The following is a 22,716-nucleotide window of genomic DNA, read 5'->3' as shown; positions in this document are numbered from 1 at the left end:
AAAATTATTTTAGATTTTAAAACAGCTTTCTAAATTTTATCTATGTTAAAAAAGATTAGCAACAGTAATAGTATAATTTGTTCAAAAATGTTATTACAGCGAAAATCCAATAAACACGTATTATAAAAATTTATAAAAATACGCAGTAAAAATTCTAATATCTGCTTCTTAATAAACATATTATGCATAACTTTTATATATATATATATATCTTGTAATGAGTATAAAGTCTTCTATAAATGAAAGACTTTGATATCAATGGCATTAGTAAATATGCTCAATATGTTAATTAACATTTGTGAATACAGATATATTCCAAACTTATACTTCTATAAATGTATTTATAAAATATAAAGTGAAGAATTTATAATATATATGCATATATAAAGATGTTTTTCCATTTATAAGTATAAAATTATAAATTGTAAATTTTTTTTTTAAATTGTTATACCTTTATCATATTTAATAGCAATATATTCAATTTATTCAAAAATTTCTCGATTGGATGGAATAAAGGTAAAAGTATAAAATTAAATCTAATTCTCAATACTTTTGTCATGTTACTGAAAATATGTTGAACTACTACTATTCTGTTATCTTTAACAGTGATAGATAGTTTTTTACTTTACAAAAAGAAAAGGTACATAATAAAATGTAAATGGTAACTTTTTAATTTCCTACTGTAACTAGAGCCTATATGTATAAACATTATATGTAATTTTCAGTATACTGGCAAGACACATAATCATCAAATAATTTGAATCAAGTTACGGATGGATCTTGACTAAAATTATCTATATCTGAAGAAAGAATAAGTTTGTTTAAGCTATAAGGCGGCCTTTTTGGCTTCGGAGGTGGAGTGGGTGGCTTTGTTTGAATGTCAAGATCGTCTGTAGGGGTTGGAAGTTTGTTTTTTGACCATTGTCCTAAAGATCGATTAAAGTTATTTAGACTACCTGTTCCACAATGCTGAACAGGCAATTCTTCTGGAAGATTACAATAATCAGCCTCGCGTGTTTTCATAGGTAAGGGTGGTGGCGGGTCATCTTCAGACGCTGTACTGTCTGTAGTACCAATACTATCTCTATTTCCTTTCCCTAAACTACTTGAATCCATTCCATTGTTTATGTTCCTTAAATAATGTTGAGATTGCCCAGATAAACGATTACTTATTCTTCTTTCCCTTTCTACTTCCGACCTCAAAGGACGTTTAGGTGTTAGCTAAACAAGAATTATATTACTATTACTATTATTATCATCATAATCATCATTGACATCATTATTATTATGATATAATGTTACCAACTACCATTATACTGAAATATTACCTCTTGACGAAGTTCGAATATTGGAGTAGTAGGAAAACTGGACATTAATGGAGTGACAGGGGACGACGTAATTTGTGGTACATCTGCTGTAGTATACCACTGACTCGTCGGCTGATCACCTTTTGTTGATGCAACTGAATCACTCTTGCGTGAACTTCTTCGTTTTGAATCTTTCTTTTTATTTGTCCCTGGACTTGGACTTCCTAATGCCTTTTGTAGAGATGCAGTTGATAATATGTGTGAACGTATTGAACAATTCCTGCACAATAGAAATTTTTATTACAAATTTAATTTTATGAATATATATATATCTCAAAGATATGTATTAATATAATTCTACTGTAATAACACATTATTTACCTATTTAGCATGATAATCGGTTGTGTTATAGAAGTTGTTTTACTCAAGGACATACATGGTAATACAACAAAAAGTACAAAAAAATATCATGCAAATAAATAATAAATAGTAAAAGAGAAAGAAGAAGTAATATGTACAAATATAATTTTTTAAATATATATGTACATATGTGGTATTTCTTAAATGTTTTATACTTAATTTCTAAAAGCGTTTTTATAAAATTATAATTAATTTAACTAAATAATACTAAAGTAATTAAAATAATTGTAGAATAATAAGCTGATTAACATATATTAGGCAATAGGCAAAATATATATAAATATATAAAAAAATAAGTAGGATATAAATAAAAATTTGTACATATATATACACATGTACATATACAGAAACTGCTATGCGCGAAGGAAGGATAATAGGATACTGTGTTTATCAGGCCCAACAGCTAAATTCCTGAAATTACATATGTATGTGTTATTCTAATATTCATTCATAATATTGAAGATTAGATAAAATTATATAAGTATTTCTTAATTAATGTTTAACTATATTTCTCCTTTCAAACTAAATAATTGGTACATCATTCATTTATTTAATGATAATCGTGCTATCAACAAACAATTAGTATGAATATTTAATATATGATAGCGCTGATAAATCATATTGATGCTAGGTCTACAAATAGTTGATATAAAATAATAATAAATGAGACAATAATAAAAATGAGAGATGAAAAGACTTTCAGAAATTAATTAATGCTATAATTATATTTACACATCACCATTCTAATATCTTTACCTTGACAAACTGACGTTTTGAGTACCAGATGAAGGTGTACTGTTGTTAAAATTGAATGAGGCGAGCGACTTGAATGTTGCAACTTGGGATCTTGTAAGAGAGGATACCCTGGAGTGAGTTCCACAGCTGAACGAGATAATTACAAAGTAACCACGTAACATTACAATAAAAAAATATGGGGTAACTTACATAGGATATCTTTTTGCCTATTCTTATATGAAATATGTGTTACAAATTTCAGGGTATTTTCAGTTTTACATGCATATTAATCTTCACTAATGTAAATAGTATTTAAAAAAAAATGTGATCATAATCACATATCAAAGTTAACACCGTTTAATATCATAGTAATGAATCAGTGAAATTGTTAGTTACAAATAATAACAATATTTGCAGCAAATTACGCAAATAAGTGTATACATTACTTACTCTGAATTCATAATATGTGATTCAGATAATCGATTATTCTCGCCTCTCGAACTTTGATGTCTTCTCATCATAACAGGTTGAGTTAAGCTTTCAATTTGTAGATCGCATGTCTGCAATTCATGTATAATTAATTTTTTCAAAAAATTCCTTTTTATAAAATGATATCTAAATTTACCCTTTTCCCATATTTCGCCTCTACTTGATTCCGCATTGATGTAAAACATTGCTCCAAACGTTGATGAAACGGAGTCAATTCAGGCGGAGCACGTGCTTTATGTAATTGGACACCAACACTCAGTAATGGAATTTGTTCAGCGATTAACCCCTCTAGTTTCAAAAGATCGGAACTTTCTTCTGGATGAGCACTGCGATATTCAGAATTAAGGAACGCTTTCTCATAATTATCTATACCACCCATTACCGCTGGATCTAATATACCATTTAGTTTCATACTAAGCGGATTTAGCGGAATATTATTATCAGCTCTGTGTGCTAAGATTAAATCTCTTAATGTAGTATTTGTAGCTTCCATTGTTTCAATTGCATTGCGAAGAGGACTAACTAAATAGGTTTCACTAGATGTAACAGGAAAGCATCTAAGAATGCCTGGCAAAGGATGACTCGTAACGAGTACTGTTCTTTCTAACCATAGTGAAGCAAACTCGTTATTGGTAACAGTATTCGTTTCTTTATCACCAGAATTTGCAGTAGTAGAGGTTAAATCTTTCTTTGGTGCCGGTCTTGAAAATCGAAAACGTTGAACGTCGTTCACTCGATGATATCTTAAATGTGAGAAAGAAAACAGACCTTAAATTTCATGTTATAAGCTTACTGTATATTATTTAATCATATTTTACCTCAAAACTGCTTCTGCTGTTATAGGTTTCCCACTAAGACGATGCCTCTTTTCATCCATTAATGGATCTACCCTATTAATTTGGACGTATTGATGATTGGATTCTAGCATTTCCGAAGTAGGAGGAGACAATTTGTTCATTTGTTCTGCATTTGGTAACTGATTTAATGTTCGTGAACAAAAATCACTGAGACGCTCATACTCTTTTCCACGATAAATAAATACCTATGATTAATTATCGATAACTAATAATACTCAAATAATTAATTAAAAGGTACACAAATATTTCATGACATACCTTATTTTGTAAAAATGCCGGGTGACCACGTCCATAATACGCAACTCTAAAATATTCAGGCTCAGGCCTTAGTTGTTTTACTATTGAGTCGTAAAACTTTGCCATGCGCGTCAATAATACAGAAAGTTGTAAATAATCAAATGTCTCTTCTTCGTATTGTGTAACTAATTCTTTACATACTGCAAGTGCACATTCCCACATTTTACCTTTATCAAAGTATTCGATCATATCATTATATAATGCCTCTTTTAATTCACGATGCGTTTGACACGCTAAATATCTATGCGATCTTAAAAGTGGCGGTAACGGTTGATCACTCCAAGCTAGTAATTGGCTATGAAGTTTCAAAGAATATGCTGCTTCAGTGTAATTGTCACACTCCAAATGTAGCTCACAAAGCTTATTTACATATCTGTAAAATAAACATTTCATTTAGCATTTGTTTAATTTTTTAGAAACAATGTAATGAGTTTTAATTAAAAAAACTGTTAACTGCATATATACCTAATATACATTTCTTTTCTATTTATTTCAGAGTAAAATTCTAGTAAGTTTACAATACACAACATTCTATGTTCCTGAGACTCGGCATGTATGATATCACGATATTGTAATAGGCGTTCCATAAGTTTAGCTACTGTATCAACAAAGCGTAATCCTTGTTCTCGCATAGTTGAGTGCTTTTCACAAAGATTACCCATTACTTGAATCCAAAGCAAACGAAATTGTTCATCTCCCCTGCCTCCTTCAACCTATTGGAATGTACATAAAAAATGATAAATGAATGAATAAATTAAAAATATGTACATTATAACATACCAATATATCTAATTTTGCAATCATTTCATTTTCATATTCTGTGAAATTAGCTTTTATGTGAGCCGGATCACGTTTAGTATCACCATATCCTTCAACAATACGTGAACTATAAAATTCACATTGCATCATATCAAAAAATATAGGAATAGTAGCTTTTCTTAATTCAGTTTCTGGAATTAATGCCATTTCTAATATTGCTCCAACTAAACCCGGAACAAACAATATTTTATGCTGTCCTAAATTAAACCACATTGATCGTATTTCAAATGCTGTTTCTCTACAGAAGTAAAAGAAGATATTTTAATACTTGTTACACATTTGAAAAATAAACTAATTTAATATCCCAATCTATATTCATACCTTCGCATATCATTATAGCGCAAAACAATACGATTGCGTTTTGATGGCGTGAATGTTTCCAACTGTAAGGCTGGCTGAGTCAAAAACGCAATTGCACAATGAAAAAAATTGGACCAAGCTTGCTGTTCAAAATCAGTAAAAAAATAATCTCTAATAGTGCCCGAGAAATAACGCAATGACTTTAAAATTATACTATTTTGAAGCATAATCATTTCGCACCAATCTCCTGGAAATACACTTTTCGATACTAAATCTTTAAATACTAATAATATTTCCATGAGGAAATCAAGCAAATCAAATTTAGTTCCAAAGTGATTTATATAAATTTCGTAATGATGTTGTGTCATTTGTCTGAAATATATATTTAGTATTAAACACTCAGATCCTGTTCTTTTAAAAAAAATTTATATTTTTACGTTTTTAAATAAAAATTTTACTATTTTTACCTGAATATTGCTAACATAACTGAAACTAAATTTCCTACTAATGGATTTTCTCTATCCATTGATATAACTGTCTGTATAATGGTCCGTAGAGCAGTAAGCATAATTTCTTTCACATCCTGTATAGTGCTTCCTATATCTTTCCTAAATGTTAATTCCAGGATGTCAGATAAAATCTTAACACACAATTCTACCTACATAAACATAAAATAAAAACATGTTCCTCGTCACTATTATAGATTATTTATAAATATTCTTGTAAAAACAATTAGGTACAACAAAAAAAAAGAAAAAAATTAAACAACACAACAATAAACACCATTCCTGAAAATCTAACATAAAATACTTATCATAAGTAGATCACTGTATCTTTCATGACATCATTAACCATCGTGCCAGTAATCCAAAATTTACTTGCAAGTAACGCGCTCGAGTTCACGATGTATATTTCAACAATTACCTCTTCAGAGTAGCCACGATGCTGGTTGAGTCGGTGTCGTTTTTCTCCGAGCAGCCTGGCTACCTTCGCCACGCTATTTCCAGGCGTACTTGACAGCCCCTTTTATAGGCCAATAACCAAAACCAAACCAAACACAAAAATGAAATAGCCCTATGTTAGTGAGAATATAATGCCAATTTATGCATAAAAAAATATAGTTACATCCTTAACATTGTCCATCACCTAAGGAAAATTGCATTATAAGACTGCATGCAAGAAGAATGCAGTGCCCCAAGCAATAGAACAGTTATGAAAGAGCTGAGAAACTACAACAAATACTAGAATTCCTATAAAGATACTTTGTTTAATGCTTTTCAAAGAGTTATTCAATTTCTTACTTTGAGAATATATGTTCTTATAATATCCAATCTGAACATGAATAAGATGAGAAGATAGACACAAAAGGAATAACTTACACTTTATGAATGCCTTTAGAGTAGCTGGAAATACTATTTTATGATTACATGCTATAACAGGAAATTTAATTTAATTCTCATGCTGTAGTAAAATTTTGTAGAGGATGTCTTTGATTTCATTATATTTCTTTCTGTTATTTCAATTTCAAATTTACTATCTAATAGAATATTATTTTACAATATTATATGTCTAATATAATTAAATATATTACAAAAATAAAGACATCCTGGCTTAAAGAATAATACAAGATTGATGAAATTCACAGAAAGATGCGTGGCGGGAGGATGTCAGGCTGCACGGAAAGCACAAATAATGACACTATTCATAAATTGTGTGTAAGAATGTTTTAAATGCAAATCGAAAGCTCCGCTCACATTTTAGCTATATCAAATGTGCAACATATATTTGCTTTTTAAGCTTGATCACAATAATATTAATATGAACGAAGCTTTAACAAAGATGACGTTACTCAAAATAAATTTTACATTTAAGAAATCACCATGATACATTTAGGTGTAACAGCACTTTTAAATTATTTTATATGTACTTCAATAAATAATAATTCGCTCTTTTCACATTAAAGTTAATAAATCGTAATGATTAATGACATGACATATCTTACCTCTTCTTTAGCTTCCAATAAATCACGAACCAAAATAGTAATTCTAGGTAACAGAATTGCTCTGCATTCTGCACTTAAAAAAAGGGGGCTATGAACAATATCATTCACTGTCATCATTTTCTGTTTAGTTAATCTTCCTACTGGTAAAGTAACTAATAAGTCAGTCAAAATTGTGCTCAGCTGCTTGCCACTATATACTCGTAGCAAATGGGGTATAGTAGTTGGTAAATATTTCAAGCATGCTCCTTGAACTAATAAAGTACTATCTGTTTCGTGCCTCATGAGTTCAACTATAGATCTCAATAATTCTGTTAAAGTTTGAGAGAATTCCTCTTCATCTTGATTTAACCTGTTGTAAAATAAATAATATATATGATAACACATTTGTAGTAAATTTCTAGTATATGATAATGTATGAATATAATCGATATAATGTAAGAAAAGTAAAGCATACGCAGTAAATAAAAGACGGGATTCTACAACAAATCTCATGCAGTATTGAAGACTTTTCATTGTCTTGAGTAATATATCACGTTCTTGTCCATCATTATTAGTTGCATTATCTATACGTTTACGTAATACACTAATCAATTTTTTGTATGCGAGCGTTGCAGAGAAACTCTCAGAAATATACAAATCCATTACTGGTTGAAAATGTTGGTATTTTCTATCAGACACAAGCCCAATAATATATAATAAACATTCAAACACCATATCATCATAAACGTCACTATCTGAATTACTCATTAATATGTTAAACAAAGCATCTAAAACATCCTAAAAACAAATTTTTGTATAGTAATATTTATACTTTGTATTCATATATTACATAATATAGAAAATTAACTAACCTGTAGGAACTTCACTACTTCTTCACCATCAACTTTCATTAAAGCAATCAGAGATTCTCTTAAATTTGTATTGTGTGATGCCCAATTCAATAAACCTAATAAATCTACATTTTGCGTTAATTTTGTTGAACAAATATTAGTCGCTATCAGAAAACTGTCTTTACTACTTAAAGTAAGCGTTCCTAATGTTGGTTTTTTTTCTAAACTTAATTCAACCTATAATTAAGAATACATAAACTTTGTAATATATTTATGTGTAAAAACAGTTAAATTTTTTGCAATATTAGTTTTACCAATTCACCCCTTGTAGATGGCAATTTCAAATATGAAATATCGATTTCTTCATATTTCTTTTGGTCTAATTTATAAACTAGTAGCTCATGCTGTATATCTTGCAATGTTGTTCCATTACGCTGCATCAATTTCACATAACTTAAGGCAAAAGGTTTTTCAGATTTATCTTTTGCTTCATTTGAACTTCGATGTTTAAATGTAAATTTTAAATGTGCTTGTTTAAATTCTTCAATCGGAATAGCAATTTTAAATGTTTCACACCATCTAGGTTTATCTTCATGATAATAAATAACACTATGATATTCATCAATAGGTGAAGCTCCACCACCTAATGTCATAACTCCTGGTATTGGTACACCAAACTCATTGCATACTTTAACCTACCAAAAAATAAGTTAATAATATACTTGAAAATATCATTCATTTTTAAATAATACTAACTGTAACTTCAACATTTTTATCTGTAGACTTTGATCCTTTATTAAATTCACCACTAATCAATGTGAGATACAAATCATTCCTCACATCACCTGGTAAAATAACTTCTGGAAATCCCATTTTTCTTGCAATAGCAACATTACCAAGTACTAGATGTGGATTTTCATCACGTACCTAATATTAAATTCTTCATAAATATTAAAATATATTTTTAAATCTCATTATTTATCAAGTAATTTTCTAGTTACTTGTTTTGGATCTCCCCTAAGCAACTTTAAGCTAGCCCATAAACCTTGACCACCAGCAGAGCTGCCACTATTGCCATTACTACTTTTTTGAATATTTATTTCTTTTTGGGAAAGAATTCTACGTAATGTACCATCCAAACTTTCTTTCTCACAACATCTGGAGCAATGAAAAGAAACCCAACAAAACGATCTATTTTAACTGTATTCATAAGAGGTTTCTTATGAAACAGTTTATTTATATTCAGAATATAAATCTTAACAAAATTTCATACTTACTGTACAAACGGAATAAAATGATGATGATCTGAATCACCCTCAAGTTTACCAGTAATGTATAAAGTAATATCCATTGCTGCTACACCAAATGGTCTTCTCATATTTTCAGTATTTTTGACTTTTTGATTAGTTTGTGCTACACTTGAACGTCGATGATCAGCATCTTTAGCTTCCATACCTCCTACTCTAATTACATAACAAACTAAGTAAACTTTATCTCTAGTTAAATCTCGAGAACCAAGGTCTGTAAATAAAACTCGAAGATTGTGTAATTGATCTATGTCTCTGGCAAGTCCTTCCTTGCTCCATGACACAACATAATTTTCAGTAATAGTTTTCATTTCTCTCCCATCGTACAAAGTTAATAACAATTCTACATCTTCTGCCATTTTACATACGAAGTTTCTTACACTAATAAAAAAGATATGTGAGTATACTGGTGCTTGTGGTTTTGAAGGTTTATGTTTTGTATCATTAGCTGCCTTTCTTATTCTTTCTGCAGCTGTTTCATGATGATAATATAACTGAATTGTACTTGTTTCTTCAGGACTAAGAACATTTCCTTGATCATCACGTACAACCATATCCATGCCCAATAATTGATTACCAGTATCAATTCTAGCTGTTGCTAATCTTTTCACATCCTTTAATTCATCTACTGTCAATGTGCCACTTAGAATTTTGCTTCTATATCCTATTAACTCCAAAATCTGTTGTTGCATTGTTCTGAAGTGCATAGAATGAATCTATACATGACAAAAATTATGTTATATTAAACATAATTTTACTAATTAAATATTTTATTATTCTGTATATACTAACTACATATAGATGCTTCCAATGGTGTCCCCATTCTCGTAAAACATTAGTGATTTCATGTATTAAACAATCCATATTCACTGATTGTTGTAAAATGTGTATATAAGATTTTGGGAAAATTCCACATGTCCCTTTAAATTTACTACGTCCATAATACCAATCTCCATATTCTTCTAATATCTGTACCATTTCTCCAACAGTCAATTGCATTGCATAAGGAGTCCCATGTACAAAGTTATGTATGGCTACAATTAATAATAAACAGTTAAGAGCACTAGCAAGTGTTATTCTAAATATAATGTTTTAATATTTCAATTAATCAAAATATAACATTAATGTAATTTTCATTACAGATACAAGAAACAGAAAGATATTAAATAAAGATATTACATATTCAATTGACATGTACTTTCCATATATATATATGTACATATATATCCATATATATATATATACATACCATGTAGTTATTATATAAATGATAATGTCATGAACAATTATAGTTTCGGTAATATCCGCCATTTAATTAACTATTTTCAAAGAATCTAAGTAATATATTCACATTTAACATTTAGATACTTATAATCAAAATAACCAGCGAAATTATTATAAATTAATATTTCGCGCGCAAACAGAAACTAAAATTTTATCTGATCGGGGCACCTCCCAGGATGTTAGATCTTACAAAGGCTAAATTAGCGATTTATTTCTTACCAACTCCTAAATGTTCTTTAACTTGCTTCCATGCCATTGTCATTTTAATTAAAAGCTTATTATAACAAGGTATGTACACTAATTACATTTCGATACGCACATTTGTTGTGCGAACAAAATACGACTTTTTTATCTTGACATCTAACACAACTATAATGCAAAACAAGATGACCAGTGCTTGGATGTTATCACGATGATGAGAACACGAAGACCACAAGTACACCACGAAATATGTTCTACCTTATAGATATTCAAATGTACTGTATATTTTTTCACATCAGAAACCGCGAAAAATAGAGTTTCTTAAACTGACTCTACCACATTTGTAGTAATTTTCAATAAATTTATTCATATGATATTTGTAAGCATTGATTTTTATATTTACAAATTAAAACCCCATATGTAATTAAAGATATGCCATAAATTTGAATAAAAACGATGTATAATTATGTTACCAATAGATTATATATTATTGGAGATTAATTTAAAAACACGTGCTAATTTAAATATAATCGAAATACATAGAATCAAAAATAAATTTATTTTATTGTAACAAAATAAATCTATTACGGTTTCTTTACTTCTGATTGATATATTAGATATATTTTTTTGATTTTACAACTTATAGTTTTATGTTCATTGTATTTGTTTGGTGTAGATTATTCATTGCACTTTAATATATGTACAAGTAATACTAGATATCGTGTAACGTCGTAGCATAAACTGTTTGAAATTCTCTTTGTCTACCTACATTTCTGGATTTTTACAATTGAATATTTTTCATCTAATTTATAAATCACGTTTATAAAATCTAATACGCTTATAAATTTTTATAAATGTACCTATAATTGGTTAAGCAATATTAATAATAAAACGATGGCATTTCACGAAGTTGATAAATTGACAGAAAACAAATCGTCTAATGAGTAAGATTAAAATATTTTTAACAATTAACTTCAAAATCAATTATTTAAAATTTATTCAAATATTCTCCTATATTTTGTTTTTTTATTATATTATTATATTACTTACTTTTACATGATTATTATATGTCACGTGTATACATTTTTAAACAATAATCAAATAATTTTTATTGATTTTGTAAATTCTTATATCTTTTTTACATATATAAACTGCAGAAATTTTGTTTTTAGCGGAGAATTTACATTATATGTAAGTGACTTACCTGGAGAACTAAATAAAGTATGTAAAATTATTAATAACTTTTTTAGTATTACTAGTATGTACAATTATTGATTTCTTACTGATTTAAATACTTTTAAGACTTTTATCACATTTGCAAAAATTTTATTTAAAAATAATAATAAAATGTATATAATTTGTGTGAATATCTGGATATAAGATATCTTATAAATGGATTATAATATTTTAGCAAGGCTTATTAGAAATTTTCAACCATTATGGAGAAGTTAAAGGATATTTTTACCGCCCAAATGCTAATTGGGCTTATATTACTTATGGTGCATATCATAATGCTGAAAATGCTATAAAAGATTTACATAATGTACTACCACTACGTCTGAAGATATCATTTGCTAAAGAAAGAGCTAGGAATGATGTAGCAAATACGAAAACATTTTCTACTAAAGATGTTACAGAAGAATATGAAAATTATAATATAATGAATGTTACAGTAACAGATAAGCAATTGTAAGTATATATTTATAGTCATCGTTTTTGTCATAATTGTATAATATAAGTTATGTAATATTAATTTATAAATATGTGCAGGATACAAACAAGAGGACGAAGCAGGCCCTTAGATGTATTCAAAAATGTAGAACCGAATCCAGGATTACCAAAATATGCTTATACGGCAGATAATGATTTATTGTATCCATATCCTTCTGACCCATATACGTATAATCCATATGAAAATGCAGAGCCTTATGCAAGTACAAACACATTGTGGGCAAGGTACTGTTAAAGGTTAAGTAAAATGTACATACATCATATATTGTTATATGGATTAATAGTTATTGAAAATATTTTAGAGGACAATTAGCTATTACTCCAGACGGCAAGAGACGTGTTGCACTTGGTCGGGGTTATACAATGTATGAAATCCCAGATCCTGATCCTGAAATACACAATCACATTAATAAAGTATATGAGAAACGTATTTCTGTAAGTAGAGTAATATGAAAGATTAAGAAAAAATATTCTTTACAATAATAATTTAATAATGTACGATTTGATGTAATAGAGCCTATATGAATATGGCAAAGACATGTTTCAAGATGCAATTGGAACATGCAAAGTATGTTCAAAAAAGACAAAGTATACATGTGAAAGATGCAATACTTTTTATTGCAGTAGAACTTGCCAAGTGACTAATTGGTCAAAACATAAGCTTGAATGTGAAGCTATCCCGTATGTACTCTCTCATAGTATTACATGTTGATAGTTAAAAAATATATGATACAATTAGAAAGCAGAAATACTTCTGGACCTTTAAATTTTGGTATCTTATTTTTAGAGCTTTAGTAACGACTATCCGTTCTATGCCTGTACTACAATCAAATGACGAACAGCAAAATTCTCCCAGAAATGTTTCTAATATTCAATTACCTCTTCGGCGGCCAAAGATGAATGCAGTAACAAAATCAAATGAAATAGAAGAAACAAGAAACTCTACAGGAAATAAGTCCTCTTTACACAAACAACCAATTCGAGAAGAAATTTTCAACAATAAGGCTAAAAGTCCACAAAAAGTAAATGATCAGGAAAACAATAAAAAATGGCAAAATTTTAGTGCCAATGATATTCAAGTGATGGAGAATGATATATCATTCTCTAAAAATACATTTTTATCAAAAACTGAATTTCAAGATGTAACAATAATTATAAAACAAAATCGCGAATGTTTTGTTCAAAAAGTAGAAGATCAGGATGCTATTTCAAAGTTAATGACTGAGTTACAACATGAAGCACAAAAAGCACAAAAGGTGGGACCAATCGTTGGAAATATTTATGCTGTAGAATATGAAAATGTATGGCATAGAGGTATAGTTACATGTTTAGATCCAGTAAAAGTACACTATATAGATTATGGTAATGAAGAAATTGTTGAAACAAATGATTTTCGTAAAATTGATAAATATGAGAATATTCCAAGATTTTGTGCTAAAATTCGATTATCTCAAAAAGCTTATGAGAAATATAAAAATTTCAAATATGAGGATGTAATAAGTGTAAAAATGATATCAGTTGATTCCAACAAAGTAATTAATGTTGAAGTTCAAAATGAGAATGATATATCAACATCAGAAGTAATTGAGACAAATAATGATCAAAATCTAAATACCTCAACTATTGCAAAAGTTGATGATGAAACTGTGCTTCCTTCAGAAATATCCACTAGCAGTAAAGCATTATATTCTTTATGCAAAGAAAAAAGTATAGTGAATGTTCTAACTGTTGGAGAAATTGGTATTCTAGAAATTCATGCAGAAATAAAGAATAATGCTTATGGTATTACATTATTGCCTAATAATGCAGTACCTCATTATGAAAAATTAGTGGCCGAATTACCTACAATGTGCACGCAAGCGGCAGAATGTTCAAATCATAGGTAAACAATAGCGATATACTATACATTATTTCAACGAATTAAACGTTGATATAGTTTGTAAAATTATTAATTTTTAGACCAAATGTAGGAGATTTAATATGTGGTCAAAGAGCTGACGGAGATTGGCTTAGGGGATATATTTTATCTCTGCAACCATCTTTAAAAATGGCTATAATAGATGAAGCTAGAATAATGCCAATTAATAGGACTGTCACATGCGATAAAGTCTTTTCAGATATTTATGCATTTGGTGTAATATGTGAAGTAACTGGTGCTAAACATAAATTTAATGTAAGATTTATAATATCTAATATGCTATTAAATATAATATATGTTACTTCTTAATCTCCCAATTATAACTTCTAGGAAGGTGATATGTGTGAATTTAAAGTAATAGGACAAACAGTTAATAACGAGCAAGGTAAAATTGAAATAGAAATTTTTAAAGAAGAGGTTAAGATAAAAGCTGCTGTAAAGCCTTGGATACCAATGCCTGAACAAAAAGGATTACAATATGCTGAATTGAAAAATGAATCTGAGGTATGATTTTTGGTTTTAACTTAAATAAAAATAGTTATTATTTTACTATTATTTTATTTATTTCACTATTGCTTTTGGAAAAAGTATCATTTTTTTTATGAAAACCATTTTTTCAGGTATGCCTTACTTCTTATCGAAGTCATATACTTCTATTTGTTCGTTCCTTAGATACTGCAGGTTTGGAACACTATAACCATGTTATGCAAAATGTTGCAAAATGTGCTCAAACATGTACGTAAAATAGTTGATAGGATTTAATAAAAATTAAACTAACTTTGTATAAACTTGTATAAAATAAAAATACCATTTTGTTTTTTCTTTCCTATAGCTTCATTTTTAAAAGAACTGCCAGTTGTGGGGCAAATGGTAATAGCTCAGTTTGCTGACGAAAATTATTATCGTGCAATTGTTACTAAGATACAAGATGATAAAATTACAGTTTCGTATGTTGATTTTGGTAATACAGAAGTTACAGATATAAAGAAACTTAAGATTTTATCTGACAATTTAAAGGAGGTGGGGTGTAATTTAATATATGTATTAATGTATGATAATATAGTTTAAAAGTATTTGTATCTATTTAATCTATTAATCTAATTTTTAAAAAAAGCTCCGATCTTGTACAACAAAAGTCGTACTAAAAGATGTTCCTAAAGATGTTCCTATGACGAAAGAAGTAAATGATTATCTAGCTCACTTAGTAGGAACTGAAGTTCCTCTGTTATGTACATTTGATGGTATACCTTCCAAAGACGGTGTATATCTGAAATTTCATGATGGAGAAGACATTAATAAGGTGATAAGTAAATTACTCGAGCCGATATCTAAGGAAGTTGCTGAAGCTGGTAATTATTAAGAAATGGATAACAAGTATTTTTAATAAATGATATCATTTAAATTAATATTAATTCCCCTTGCAGATAAGACCTGTTATATGGCGGAGAATGTAAATACTGTTGATTTGGGAAATGTTGGTGATATCATTGAAGCACTTGTACTGCATCCTATTGAAAATGGTTACAGATACGCAATATGTCTCTTAGATTATGATTTAATGACTCATGTTTTTGACATAATGCCAAAAAAGGTAATCTTCGATTTCATAAACTTATATTCTGGCTTAATATAAATTTATATATATGTGTAACGCTTTTAAAGATGGCTGCATATTGCGAAACAACTGATTACTATATTCCTCGCGATAATGAGTTATGTCTTGCACTTTATGATGATGGGTGGTATCGTGCTATATGTATAAATCGTAGTTACACACATACAACATGTGCCGTGTTTTTTGTCGATTTTGGAAATACGGAGTTCGTCAGCCATAAAGATTTACGGCTTATGCCCAAAGATTTTACAACTCCTGATACACTTGCAAATATTTGTAACATTATTAGTACGTACATTTTGACTATTGTGTATATTTCAATCATTATTATTTTACTGTTTAATCATTATACAGTTACAGTTTTTTTAACATGATTTCACAGATATCGCACCTACTGATAGCAATGGACGATATTCTTCCCAAATCGAAAAACGAATATCAGAATTAGTTGTTCCAGATAGTTGTATTAAAATAAAAATTATTGAGCGTGATCTGGAGTGTGGAATGTACAATGTGGAATTACCATTAGTTAAAGCCAAATTAATTGAAGAAGGTTTAATATCACCTTGAAAAAAAACATGCATCTCATTATGCAAAAAAGGAGAACATATTAGTTCTAATGTTTAAAACTAAAATTGAGATATTTTTAGTTAAAATAGTTAAAACATGATTTGTTTCTTGAAAGTATTTTAACATTTGTAGAAGACACTCCACTCTTTGATATTATTGTATCTTCTCAAATAGTATGTAAGATCAGTACTTTTTGAACACTTTTTTTATATTTGCTTTTGTCAGTATTATATTTTGTTTCGGTGAATCTCTATATTCAATATACTTTTTGCGAGACTTGTATTTCGTGTACAATTTATAATAAATATGAAGTGAAAATAAAGAGTACGCCCAGTGCAGTTAATTCTATACTGAAAGATAAATTTGTCGACTGTGGTAATCTTTTCACTAATAAAAATTATGAACTTTTTATAATTTTATAATAGGCATTTTTTTGTGTGTTCAGTACCTAATTTGATTGAAGTTATAGCTGATTTGATGATTTATCATCCTAACCTATCTCACAATCAGCTTATTAACCTACTTGATGTGTCTATTCAGATGACAGATCGCTGTAAGCAACTGTCCGATTTAAATGATACCGGGCGTTCAAGCAATAGAAATAATAAATGATACATGTTCAGATAAGACACTCTTACAGGGATCTACTACGTAAGAATACTAATGCCATGAAAGGATGGCATACTTATAACAGCGTTTATGCATCAATACAGGTGATATATATAATAATTAATTGTTATTAATAAGACCATTATTAAAACGTAAATGTTTCAGTATAAGAAATACATTTATAACATTCTGTAAAAAAAAGGTTTTTTTCAAATTTATAATCATATCAATGTTGAAGTAAAAGGAAAAGTTCAAAACTGCAATTTCCTCGAAGAATAAATGTTAAGGACACGAAATTAGGTGAAGGTGCACAGGCAAGTGTTTTAAACTGTTTAGAGAACGGACTCCATCAGTTTCATTATTGTATGGCCCTGCTAAAGATCATACATTTGCATATTCATAGCTTAAAAATTTAGATGAATGTAATTAATAGAAAGTCCCGGGAGAACTATGTCTGTTGCATCAATTTCGGAACGTTTAACTGAAGCTGCAGGTGGTAAGATTTATATGGCGGAAAACAGTACGTCAATCGATACAGCCTTTACGGGGGAAATTTGTATAATATTAGAAAATATAAAAAAAACGAAAGCAATTGGTAAATTTTGCGGATTTCATTTAACAAAATCAAAGTAGGATCGTTATCCGTGGCTAAGCTGTATCGAAACCGGGTATCTTGACGATCATGCTGGACTTAGGTAAGAATAAGAAAAACAACGGAATAATCTGTTTTATTTTATATGTTAAATGTTACAGTTGGTGATTGTTTAATTATTATCGATGGAAAGAATTTAATAGGACTAAAAATAATACAAATAGCGGCTTTAATCCACTATTATGAAGGATATGATTTAAAATAATTTATCTGGAGATACATTAACAAAGGTAAAAAAAAATAAGTCATTGTTGTGAAAGCAGCACTGCCAGCAGTGGTCTTCAAACTTGCGAATGCAATAATTGGAGTGATGTGTATACTCCGATAATAGACAGTTCCTTTATTATTAAAGAATTGCTCTTTAAATGTTTCTAGATATACGTTACGATATTTTAGAAAAATAACTACTACATCCATTTAAACCCGGGTTCTAGAATGCCCATTTTGTCTGGAAAGCTCAATGCCACCAATTCCTCAGTGTGTTCATGGTGATATCATTTGTATTGGATGTAGATCGAAAACACGTCAAATCGGACGTTAATTCGTCAAACACGAGAAAACGTCTGCTCCGATACTATATGATAATCTGTGATTTATGTATTATCCAATAACACAAATAGTTATTAACTAATGCCAGTAAACGTTAATTTAATTGGAGTTTGTGGTATTAAAAAACGTGCGATTTATACCTTCGAATTGTATGTTTTATGTATTGAAAGTAAATACGAAACTTGAGAGTGATCACATTTATTCTTGATTAATAATTTTGACATTGAATCGATAAATTTCTTAAATAAACTTTGTTCATTGCCACGGCCGCGCTGCTGTATAGTTAATTAATCGCGGTAGCCTTTACCTTACTGTAGTACAAGGTATTTACGCTAGAGTGAGCCACAGAACTATGCTGGTTCACAATTTTCATATACTGGTCATGCATGTTTTTCAGATTCGTAAGTAGGTGATAATATTTTGATGTTTTTTTTGCGATTCTTTCGCAAATTTTCAAAATAGGTTCGGAATAATTTAACTTAAAATTGATAAATACGAGAATATTCCAAGATTTTGTGCTAAAATTCGATTATCACAAAAAGCTTGTGAGAAATATACAAATTTCAAATACGAAGATATAATAAGTGTAAAAATGACATCGATTGATTCCAGCAAAATAGCTGATGTTGAAGTTAAAAATGAGAATGATATATCAACATCAGAAGTAATGCAGACAAATAATGATCGAAATCTAAATATCTCAACTGTTGCAAAAGTTGATGAGGAAACTGTGGTTTCTTCAAAAATATCCACTAGCAATAAAGCATTATACTCTTTCTGCAAAGAAAAAAGTATAGTGAATGCTCTAACTGTTGGAGAAGTGGGTACTCTCGAAATTCAGACAGAAATAAAGAATAATGCATATGGTATTACATTATTACCTAATAGAGCAGAACTTGACTATGAAAAATTAGTAATCGATTTGCCTAGAATGTGCTCGCAAAAGGCAAAATGTTCAACTCATAGGTAAATAATAGCAATATGCCATATATTATTTCAACAAATTAAACGTTAATATAGTTTTTAAAATTATTAAGTTTTAGACCAAATGTAGGAGATTTAATATGTGGTCGAAGAGCTGATGGAGATTGGCTTAGGGGATATGTTGTATCTAACCAACCATCCATAAGAATGGCTATGATAGAGGAAGCTAAAATAGTGCCAATTAATAAGATTGCTACATGCGATAAACTCTTTTCAGATATTAATGCTTTTGGTGCAATTTGTGAAGTGACTAATGCTAAACATAAATTTGAAGTAAGATTTATAATAACTAATATGCTGTTAAATATAATGTATGTTACTTCTTAATTTCTCAATTATAACTTCTAGGAAGGTGACATGTGTGAATTTGAAGTAACAGGCCAAACACATAATAAGGAACAAGGTGGATTTGAAATATTAATTCTTAAAAAAGAGATGAATGTCTATCTGAAGATAGAAGCTACCGTAAAGCCTTGGATACCAATGCCTGAACAAATAGGGTTACAGTATGCTGAATTGAAAAATGAATCTGAGGTACGATCCTTGATTTTAATTTAGATAAAAGTATTTATTATTTTACTATTATTTTATTTATTTTACCATTGCTTTTGTACAAAGTATCATTTTTTCAGGTATGCCTTACTTCTTATCGAAGTCATATACATCTATTTGTTCGTCCCTTAGATACTGTTGGTTTGGAACACTATAACCATGTTATGCAAAATGTTGCAAAATGTGCTCAAACATGTACGTAAAATAGTTGATAGGATTTAGTAAAAATTAAACTAACTTTGTATAAACTTGTATAAAATAAAAATACCATTTTGTTTTTTCTTTCCTATAGCTTCATTTTTAAAAGAACTGCCAGTTGTGGGGCAAATGGTAATAGCTCAGTTTGCTGACGAAAATTATTATCGTGCAATTGTTATTAAGATACAAGATGATAAAATTACAGTTTCGTATGTTGATTTTGGTAATACAGAAGTTACAAATATAAAGAAACTTAAGATTTTATCTGATAATTTGAAGGAGGTGGGTTATAATTTAATATATGTATGATAATATAGTTTAAAGGTATTTGTATCTATTTAATCTGTTAATCTAATTTTTAAAAAAAGCTCCGATCTTGTACAACAAAAGTCGTACTAAAAGATGTTCCTAAAAATGTCCGTGTGACGAAAGAAGTGAATGATTATCTAGCTCAAATAGTAGGAACTAAAGTTCCTCTGTTATGTACATTTGAAGGTATGCCTTCCAAAGATGGTGTTTATCTGAAATTTCGTGATGGAAAAAGCATTAATAAAATGATAAGTAAATTACTCGAGCCAATATCTAAGAAAGCTGCTGAATGAATAGAAAAATGAATCTCAGTATTAGTTGCTCCCGATAGTTGCATTAAAATAAAAATTATTGGCCGTATGCTCGAAATTGCAATGTATAATGTGGAATTACTATTGGACAAAGCCAAATTAATTGAAGATGGTTTAATATCAGCTCGGAAAAAAAAGTGCCTCGTTTTGCGAAAGCAGAACATCTTAATTCTAATACTTGAAGCTAGAATTGAGATATTTTTAGTTAAAATAGTTAAAACATGATTTGTTATTTGAAAGTATTTTAATATTTGTAGAAGACATTCCACACTTTGATATTATTGTATCTTCTGTTATTTAGCAATTCAAAAATTTGATATCTTAAATTAGAAATTGCAATATGTCAGTCAATTACTATGTAAGATCAGTACTTTTGAACACTTTTTTTATATTTGCTTTTGTCAATATTATGTTTTATTTCCGTGAATCTCTATATTCAGCATACTTTTTGCGAGACTTGTATTTTGTGTACAATTTATAATAAATATGAAGTGAAAATAAAGAGTACGCCCAGTGCAGTTAATTCTATACTGAAAGATAAATTTGTCGACTGTGGTAATCTTTTCACTAATAAAAATTATGATCTTTTTATAATTTTATAATAGGCATTTTTTGTGTGTTCAGTACCTAATTTAAGTGAAATTATAGCTGATTTGACGATTTATCATTCTAACCTATCTCACAATCAGCTGACTAACCTCCTTGATGTGTCTGTTCAGATGACAGATCGCTGTAAGCAACTGTTCAATTTAAATAATACGAGGCTTGCAAACAGTAGGAGTAATAAATGATGAATGTTCAAATAAGACACCCTTACGAGGGTCTATTACATAAATATACTAATGCCATGAAAGGATGGCAATATCGTTGGTTTATACTTAGACCAGAGACTGGAGAATTGCACTATTTTTTAAGCGAATCTGAACGAAATCAACGACCACGATGCTCGATATATTTAGCTGGTGCAGTGATTGCGCCAAGTGATGAAGATTCTAATACCTTCACCGTTAATTCTGCTACAGGTATTTAGAGCTTGTCATGTAATTTAACGCCTCACCCTTTACAAGCTCGTGTAATATAGTAACCAAAGTATAACACTTATGATAACTTTTATGCATCAATATAGGTGATATGATAAAATTAAGAGCCACAGACGCCCGAGCTCGTCAAGAGTGGGTTGACAAACTGCGAGCTGTTACAGAAATGTATACTAGAGCAATAGCTAGTAGTCATCCTCCTTTACCTCCAAGAGAACATTCTGCCAATTCCAACAGAAATCCAGTTGCCAAACTGGAAGTTTTAGACGCATTTGCTAATTGTCAGGAGCAATTAAGAAAAGTAGAAAAGCATAATCTTGCATTAACCCAAACCATTGAGAACTCAAGTTTAAATTTAGATCCCGATTTGTTAGTACTTAAAGCAACTGCACATACTACTTTACATATATTAAATCAATGCCTCAATATATTATATCAGTAACTTATTAGAAATTTTGTTATCATTCATCAAAAACATGAAAGAATTATTTTATCAATTATTATCAAAATGTATCAAGTGCACTCCATTTAATTTGGGTAGGTTATATTTTTGATTTGTTATTGACGATCCAGTTGTGTGATCTTCCAAGTCAGCGACATGTGAAATATTGCTTTCTTATTAATTGCTAGATAAAAACGAATAATTACCACATTTCTAATATTTTTCAATATAAGGTCTTGCTATGGTGTGGCGTTGTTTTAAACCTTTAAATCTATATATATAGATACTAATCGGATTGATATAGAATTAAACAAATGTTTGTGATTATTGTACGTAGACATATGAATAAAAAAATATACTCACATATATAATAATTAATTATTATTAACAA

General features: G+C 29.2%; 4 protein-coding genes and 1 long non-coding RNA gene across 11 annotated transcripts; 3 read left to right on the top strand and 2 right to left on the bottom strand.

The window, feature by feature from the left end:
* Positions 1-650: 650 nt before the first annotated feature.
* Positions 651-11,085, bottom strand: LOC117233982 (dedicator of cytokinesis protein 1). Of its 7 annotated transcripts, none has more exons than XM_033494733.1 (21): positions 10,867-11,085; positions 10,156-10,397; positions 9,334-10,079; positions 9,058-9,211; positions 8,813-8,983; positions 8,371-8,751; positions 8,078-8,293; positions 7,681-8,003; positions 7,227-7,575; positions 6,149-6,247; positions 5,692-5,882; positions 5,246-5,596; positions 4,886-5,162; positions 4,571-4,818; positions 4,067-4,478; positions 3,770-3,993; positions 3,088-3,694; positions 2,913-3,022; positions 2,484-2,609; positions 1,329-1,587; positions 651-1,221 (listed from the first exon to the last, which is right to left on the bottom strand). In XM_033494733.1, exons 1-21 carry the CDS (start codon positions 10,907-10,909, stop codon positions 763-765), a joined length of 5,988 nt encoding a protein of 1,995 aa, XP_033350624.1. In that variant the 5' UTR covers positions 10,910-11,085; the 3' UTR covers positions 651-762. The 7 variants fall into 7 exon arrangements, with proteins under 7 accessions (XP_033350624.1, XP_033350629.1, XP_033350625.1 ...); XM_033494738.1 differs by having other exon boundaries at positions 9,058-9,214; positions 10,867-10,943; XM_033494734.1 differs by having other exon boundaries at positions 2,484-2,591; positions 9,058-9,214; positions 10,867-10,909.
* A 454-nt stretch (positions 11,086-11,539) lies between these two features.
* On the top strand, positions 11,540-17,025 carry LOC117233968 (tudor domain-containing protein 1). Its single transcript, XM_033494713.1, has 15 exons — positions 11,540-11,792; positions 12,006-12,069; positions 12,260-12,537; positions 12,619-12,804; positions 12,882-13,014; positions 13,094-13,260; positions 13,367-14,461; positions 14,539-14,752; positions 14,828-15,001; positions 15,118-15,232; positions 15,330-15,517; positions 15,612-15,846; positions 15,922-16,088; positions 16,160-16,400; positions 16,495-17,025. The coding sequence occupies exons 1-15, from the start codon at positions 11,743-11,745 to the stop codon at positions 16,680-16,682; spliced, it is 3,495 nt and encodes a 1,164-aa protein (XP_033350604.1). The 5' UTR covers positions 11,540-11,742; the 3' UTR covers positions 16,683-17,025.
* Positions 12,700-17,195, bottom strand: LOC117233980. Its single transcript, XR_004493459.1, has 2 exons — positions 17,131-17,195; positions 12,700-12,967 (listed from the first exon to the last, which is right to left on the bottom strand). It is a non-coding gene; the product is annotated as an uncharacterized LOC117233980 (long non-coding RNA).
* A 1,639-nt stretch (positions 17,196-18,834) lies between these two features.
* Positions 18,835-21,374, top strand: LOC117233977. Its single transcript, XM_033494729.1, has 7 exons — positions 18,835-18,893; positions 19,105-19,458; positions 19,530-19,749; positions 19,825-20,010; positions 20,109-20,223; positions 20,321-20,508; positions 20,595-21,374. Exons 2-7 carry the CDS (start codon positions 19,160-19,162, stop codon positions 20,826-20,828), a joined length of 1,242 nt encoding a protein of 413 aa, XP_033350620.1. The 5' UTR covers positions 18,835-18,893; positions 19,105-19,159; the 3' UTR covers positions 20,829-21,374.
* Positions 21,375-21,475: 101 nt separating this feature from the next.
* On the top strand, positions 21,476-22,689 carry LOC117233978 (oxysterol-binding protein-related protein 11). The gene is made up of 2 exons (XM_033494730.1): positions 21,476-21,868; positions 21,973-22,689. Exons 1-2 carry the CDS (start codon positions 21,634-21,636, stop codon positions 22,323-22,325), a joined length of 588 nt encoding a protein of 195 aa, XP_033350621.1. The 5' UTR covers positions 21,476-21,633; the 3' UTR covers positions 22,326-22,689.
* Positions 22,690-22,716: the final 27 nt, after the last annotated feature.

The sequence above is a fragment of the Bombus vosnesenskii genome, unplaced genomic scaffold (assembly GCF_011952255.1).
Source record: "Bombus vosnesenskii isolate JDL3184/JDL3185 unplaced genomic scaffold, Bvos_JDL3184-5_v1.1 scf7180000013301, whole genome shotgun sequence".
In the NCBI taxonomy this organism is placed as follows: domain Eukaryota; kingdom Metazoa; phylum Arthropoda; class Insecta; order Hymenoptera; family Apidae; genus Bombus; species Bombus vosnesenskii.
Note: the sequence above shows the minus strand (reverse complement) of the source record. Positions and strands in the feature narration are given on the sequence as shown.

Bases quoted from the DNA above. Each gene is read 5' to 3' on its own strand.
- LOC117233982 (XM_033494738.1), bottom strand. From the start codon at position 10,909: ATGACAATGGCATGGAAGCAAGTTAAAGAACATTTAGGAGTTG. The intron at 6,248-7,226 runs GTAAGATATGTC...GGCCTATAAAAG, and splicing joins TATTGGAAGCTAAAGAAGAG to GGGCTGTCAAGTACGCCTGG. The intron at 5,163-5,245 runs GTATGAATATAG...TTACTTCTGTAG, and splicing joins CGCTATAATGATATGCGAAG to AGAAACAGCATTTGAAATAC.
- LOC117233968 (XM_033494713.1), top strand. From the start codon at position 11,743: ATGGCATTTCACGAAGTTGATAAATTGACAGAAAACAAATCGTCTAAT. The intron at 12,070-12,259 runs GTATGTAAAATT...ATAATATTTTAG, and splicing joins TACCTGGAGAACTAAATAAA to CAAGGCTTATTAGAAATTTT. The intron at 12,538-12,618 runs GTAAGTATATAT...AAATATGTGCAG, and splicing joins ACAGTAACAGATAAGCAATT to GATACAAACAAGAGGACGAA.
- LOC117233977 (XM_033494729.1), top strand. From the start codon at position 19,160: ATGCAGACAAATAATGATCGAAATCTAAATATCTCAACTGTTGCAAAA. The intron at 20,224-20,320 runs GTACGTAAAATA...TCTTTCCTATAG, and splicing joins TGCAAAATGTGCTCAAACAT to CTTCATTTTTAAAAGAACTG. The intron at 20,509-20,594 runs GTGGGTTATAAT...TTTTAAAAAAAG, and splicing joins TATCTGATAATTTGAAGGAG to CTCCGATCTTGTACAACAAA.
- LOC117233978 (XM_033494730.1), top strand. From the start codon at position 21,634: ATGATGAATGTTCAAATAAGACACCCTTACGAGGGTCTATTACATAAA. The intron at 21,869-21,972 runs GTATTTAGAGCT...GCATCAATATAG, and splicing joins CACCGTTAATTCTGCTACAG to GTGATATGATAAAATTAAGA.